General features: G+C 42.9%; 1 protein-coding gene across 2 annotated transcripts; it reads left to right on the top strand.

Annotated features, from left to right (window-relative positions):
- The first annotated feature begins 242 nt into the window (after positions 1 to 242).
- On the top strand, positions 243 to 4,244 carry LOC119960471 (secreted phosphoprotein 24-like). Of its 2 annotated transcripts, none has more exons than XM_038788185.1 (8): positions 243 to 438; positions 585 to 688; positions 876 to 1,004; positions 2,323 to 2,454; positions 2,569 to 2,613; positions 3,195 to 3,239; positions 3,815 to 3,859; positions 3,975 to 4,244. In XM_038788185.1, the coding sequence occupies exons 1-8, from the start codon at positions 387 to 389 to the stop codon at positions 4,005 to 4,007; spliced, it is 585 nt and encodes a 194-aa protein (XP_038644113.1). In that variant the 5' UTR covers positions 243 to 386; the 3' UTR covers positions 4,008 to 4,244. The 2 variants fall into 2 exon arrangements, with proteins under 2 accessions (XP_038644113.1, XP_038644115.1); XM_038788187.1 differs by having other exon boundaries at positions 2,569 to 2,617; positions 3,200 to 3,239.
- Positions 4,245 to 5,654: the final 1,410 nt, after the last annotated feature.

Below are 5,654 nucleotides of genomic sequence, written 5' to 3'. Positions count from 1 at the left end.
GAAATGTTGCAAATGATGTCACTTTTCCCAAAACTGAATAATTATGGAGTTATTCCCAATGGACTGAGGGTGACTTTGTACAAATTACAGATGAACATTTCCTGTTCTCTATCAGTTCATTATTTAATTTCCGAGGAATAATCTCTGATCTCTACAAATGTAAACATGTTGATGATGTTTGGAGGAAGTTCTGCCCATATTATAGCCTATTGGCAGCAGGTTCCCCTGCCCAGGATCACCAAACTGAGCAAATATGAGTCAGTGTTTGAATGTGGTGGAGGTGCAGGATATAAAGCCTGAACACTGCAAGGGAAAGGCAGAGCGAGAGAGAGAGAAGCAACTCCTTTACTCTTAGCAAGCAGCCAGCTGATCACACAAGAGGCAGAATGAAATCCTTACTCCTCACCATTGCTGCAGTGCAGATCCTCCATTGCTCAGGTAGGTACTGGAGAGAGAGTCACACTTCATAAAGCAACAAGTTATTGGCAGTGAGATTCATTCACTCAGATGTGACCAATGTGTAAAAAGAATTGACTGAAGAATGCTGCAGTGTTTTGTACAACTTTCCTTTTCTCTCTCGACAGGAATGCCGAGCCCTAAGGATGCTCTGAGAGCGTCAGTTCTAAAACTGAACAAAATCACCGAGATCACCAATCTGTGTGGGATAACCAGGAGAAGAGTAAAGGATGTAAGTGTGTCCTGGTCTCCGTGTGTTTCACTGTGGAATGTCTACAAGAATATTACTGAGTGCAGTTAGACACTGATTCTTAAACAGGAGCTGAATATTATATTGTTCTCACACTGATGGGTGAAGCAGTTCAGAGTAGGAACACTAGATTCACTCAGACACTAATGACCTGCTTTCCTCACATTAGGTTTATCGCACAGGGAAATTGTCGTACAATGTGGATTTAACATTCTCTGTGAAAGAAACCGTCTGCTCCAAGAATTCTGGATTGGAATTTGATGATCCCGGCTGTCACTTCCGTTACAAAAAGTCCGCAGTGAGTCCAGAGTTAGATTGTCACCTTGAAACCCTCATGTGTATGGAGTTACATCATAGAAACACCCTGTGTCACTGCTGAGCTTGTAGTTATAAAGATGTTAAAAAGGGTTATAGTGTAAGTGAAGAAGCTTCATACAATGATACAGAGTATCCAGTGAATCCTCACCTGGATTACAGTGCGCAGTTTTGGACACTTTATCTAAGGGAGAATTTACTTGCCCTACTGAGTGTGCAATAAACGATCACAAGATAGTTCTGAAAGATGGCCTGTGACAAGAGATTTAGTAGACTTGGCCTATATTCCCAGGAGAATGCGAGGTGATTGGATTGACAGAGATAGAATGTTAAAGGTAAGGTGCTATATAAATCTAAGTTGCTTTGCATTATTTGTAAACCCAACTTTGTTAATGGTACCTTAACTCTGTTTTATGAATTACATCTTCAGTCGAGCAAGTGATAATAAAACTGCTAATTTTTTTTGACAAAGTAATGTTTACATGTTTGAGCAACTGAGTTCCTTTTTGGATCCATAAGGTTACCTAAATCAGCAGTAATTGTTTATAAGATGATCAAGATATACAAGATGATCAGAGGATTAGATAGGGTGGACAGTGAGAGCCTTTTTCCTCGGATGGTGATGTCTAGCACGAGGGGACATAGCTTTAAATTGAGGGGAGATAGATATAGGACAGATGTCAGAGGTAGGTTCTTTACTCAGAGAGTAGTAAGGGCGTGGAATGCCCTGCCTGCAACAGTAGTGGACTCGCCAACACTAAACGCATTCAAATGGTCATTGGATAGGCATATGGACGATAAGGGAATAGTGTAGAAGGGCTTTAGAGGGGTTTCACAGGTCGGCGCAACATCGAGGGCTGAAGGGCCTGTACTGCGCTGTTATGTTCTATGTTAAACTATGTTCATGACAGGAAAATGCTGAAAACTCCTCCAGTGAGAGAATCTAGGACTCAAGGTCACTATCTCAGGATAAAAGGTCTTCTAAAGCACAGGATTGGGAAGAAAGTTCTTCACTCAAGTGTTGTGAATTTTTAGTATTCTTTACCTCAGAGAGTTGTGGATATTCTGTCATTGTGCATCTTTAAGAGAGATATCAATAGAATTTTGGACATTAAAGGAGTTTCAGGATATGGGATAGAGTGAGAGGTAAGTGAGAAGATGAGCTGAGATAGGGGATCAGTTATGATTGAACTGAATGGTGAAGCAGGTACGGGGGACTGAATGGACAATATCAGCTCCTATTTCTTATGTTCTAATGTAATCATTGAATAATTTTTTTAAATTGTGTTTTATTTTGACAGGAAAAAGGTTTGTGTAAAAGCCGTGTTGAATATTTTGCTGATGAGGTTATTGAGGTTGATGTGGAGTGTCGAGGTTTGAAGACAATTGACAGCAACAGTGAATCATCAGAATCGAGTGAGAACAGTCTTGAGGTAAAGTCACCATTATACACATCAGGGCAATGGGCTTTCTAACATGCAGATTCTTCAGAAGATGTCTCATTGGTCCACTGTGCTAAATATAGAAATATTAATATTTTAATACAGGTTGAAACCAAATCAATAGAGACATCGATCGAGGAATCGCCAAATGTGAGTATAAACTGGGAATTCTGACCGATTATTTTCCTGTTGATTAGAATTATCACCAAAACATTTAAAATCTGGAATGTAACTGCGTCAGAATGGAGTGTGAGATAATTTATTTTAATCTGAGATACTGGGGAGGGGAGCCTGAGGCTCCGACACAAATACACAGAATGAATATGATCTCCCTGAAGATAAAGTCAGCTGATTATTCAGAGGACTGGACAATAGCATTGGGAGAGCAGTGTCTCTTACACTCTCACCAATAATGGACAATTAAGACTGGTTCCTCCTCGAGGGGACCTGCAGATTCAGCACAATAAATCCCAATTGATGGAGAATCTCAGCCTCCGTTAGTTTATCCATCGACCCCACAGCCCCACTGTCCCAGAGCTGGATGGATTATTGCCGTGGTGGAGATCCGGAGATGTTTGGTGAGGGTTTCTCAGCTCCACTGAGTCACTTCAGCCCAACTCAGGAATTTAAAATGTTTCCACTTCCTCATTGAAACCTTTTGTTTGGAGATCATTCTAAAATCAATGTATTTACAAAATGCTAAACATATAAATGTTAATATTTTATGACAGGTGAAAAGCAAGTCAGCAGAATCATCCCTGGAGGAGTCTCCGAATGTGAGTATAATCTGGGATTTGTCAAATGATTATCAACAATAATAATCTGTTGAAACTTCGAATCAGCAGCATCACACCAGAGCCTAAGAGAGCTCTGTATTTTTATTCAAGTAAAAGCATATTGAGAGCAGAGGTTGTGTGGTGTATTGGGTAACATCCCAATCTGTGGGTTAGAGGCTCTAGGTTCAATCCCACCCTGGGACTTGTTGGTCATGGAAGGTATGTTCATAACGGGGACAAACAGGTTAATTATCAGCCTGAAAATCCTTCCAATACTCCTGATGGAAGGCAGTGAGAGTGGGAGACTTTCCTGGTCAACACACTGCAGGAGGCAACGGCAAACCACTGCAGTACTTTGCTAAACATAACGATAAACCAATCTAATGGGAGTCCATGGTCACCAACACCCTGTTAGGGCACGGTGCCTGAAAGAGGAGGATGTTAGAACTTAAAAATTGAAGGAGTTAACATTTTGCTCATATATGGTGTTAATAATCAGTGAAACCTAATGTTTAAAGATCATTCTCATGCCCAACATTAGTTCTAAACAGATCAATCTGAATCTTTTGATACAGGTGAGAAGCAAGTCAGCAGAAACATCGCTTGATGTGTCTTCAAACGTGAGTATAAACTGGGACTTTGTGTCAGCGAATTGCCTCTTGATCATCAACAACAATAAAACATTGAACTCAGTCTATCTGAAAATGACTGTTCTGTTGATTCTGTCCATTACAGGAACACAATGATGATTCAAGAGGCCGACACTAACCATGAATGAAATGTCTAAAAGGCCGAGCTTGGTGTGGACACAAGAAGACCTCAGTCCCATTAAAGAAGATGTTATCGATTGTACTTTACTTGTTCATGTATAAGGGCGGGGGGACCTGGGATTCCTGACTGTACATTTTACTGTAACTGGGAGATTCTATAGTTTGTAAATGTTCTGTCCTTTGGTGTGTGTTGTTGTTGTATTCTGTGCATCATAATAAAAGTGTAAAGAGAATATTTCCTGATGTTCCTCCAAATGGTGTTCCTCATTTCACTGATTGTTTGAGAGTTGAGACAGACCCAGTGCTCGGACCAGTCTGTCACACACTATGATCACTTTCCTCAGCCTCCAGGTAACTGCTGGAGAACAGGGGTTTCACGGTTTTTAGTCAAGTGTTGAGAGGGGGACATTTATCAATGTTTCAATAATTAATAATACCTGCATCTTTTAATGGGCAACATGTCGATTATGATCTATTTGGAGCTAGTGCGTGGAGAATTTTGCATATGAGGTCATACAGTTTTAGCAGAAATGTGAACTGGACCCTCGTGTAAACCCACTTGCGGCATTCTGCAACACTTCCCTTTTTGGGCCTGTTGTTGTCCAATTAATTCTGCCCTAATTGTCCATCTATTCCACTTTCCATATCTGTGTGTTTGCTCAGTATTGATTATTGAGCAATGCTCCCCGATGGCAACTGATGAAAAACCCATTTCGAGCAAAATGGATTGAGGTGAAATAAATAAACAGCTCTCCTGGTGTTAAGCGGAAAATGTCATTCAGCATTTATATACTATAACCATCAAATTAATCTTTATTGGATTGAGTTTGGAAGTGATAACCCAGTAGAATTTATTTATTAGTCCTGGGGTGGAACTCAATCAAAAAATACAGAAGTGCCATTTTGGGCGTGTTTGGCGGGTGTTTTCACGTCGGCTTTCTGGGTGAGATCCATACCGGCATTCACCACACCGAGCGTGCAATCGAACAAAAACGAAAATGAAGTCCATTCTGAGCGGGATTAGCAGGGTCGGTCCCGACACTAACGACCCCACTATCAAATGGCACTCTTTTTTTAGTGCGCCGGCGGGAATCGACCCCCCCCCCCCCCCCCCCCCCCCCCCCCCCCTCCCTCCGAGGTCAAACTCAGCGTCTTTTCCTGCACTGTGGGACTTTGGCGAGAGGAGCTCCTGAGTGCAGGAAGAGATCGGGACACATTTTAAAAATGGCGTTCTGATCTCCTGGCCCCCTGACATGACCCCCAGACCCGCCCCAATGCCCCAACATACTTATAAAGGGGCCCTCGGGCTCCCACATACGCCACCTCACACGGGCAGGGTACCCCTGGACCCGATCACTGGTGTGAGCAAAATTCCAGTCTGGCACCTTGGCACTGCCATCCTGGGAGTGCCCCTCCCAGCCTGGTAGTGCCACCTGGGCACCCTGGCAATGACAGGCTAGCACCTGGGTAGCAGTGCCTGAGTGCCCTGCTGGTACTGCTATGGTGCAAGGCTGGCAGGTACCTGGGCGGCATCAGCAGTGCCAGGGTGCCACTCTCTCTGTAGGCTGACCACCCGTGGTCGTCCAATCACCTGGGAGACCCTCAAAGTATCCTTCCATCTGATCCCCGTTTGTTGGGACCAATA

Source organism: Scyliorhinus canicula, chromosome 2 (assembly GCF_902713615.1).
Source record: "Scyliorhinus canicula chromosome 2, sScyCan1.1, whole genome shotgun sequence".
Lineage (NCBI taxonomy): Eukaryota > Metazoa > Chordata > Chondrichthyes > Carcharhiniformes > Scyliorhinidae > Scyliorhinus > Scyliorhinus canicula.
This window is presented reverse-complemented; position numbering and strand designations above follow the sequence as displayed.

Coding starts and splice junctions, on each gene's coding strand:
- LOC119960471 (XM_038788185.1), top strand. CDS start 387: ATGAAATCCTTACTCCTCACCATTGCTGCAGTGCAGATCCTCCATTGC. Junction 689..875: donor CCAGGAGAAGAGTAAAGGAT/GTAAGTGTGTCC, acceptor TCCTCACATTAG/GTTTATCGCACAGGGAAATT. Junction 1,005..2,322: donor TCCGTTACAAAAAGTCCGCA/GTGAGTCCAGAG, acceptor TTATTTTGACAG/GAAAAAGGTTTGTGTAAAAG.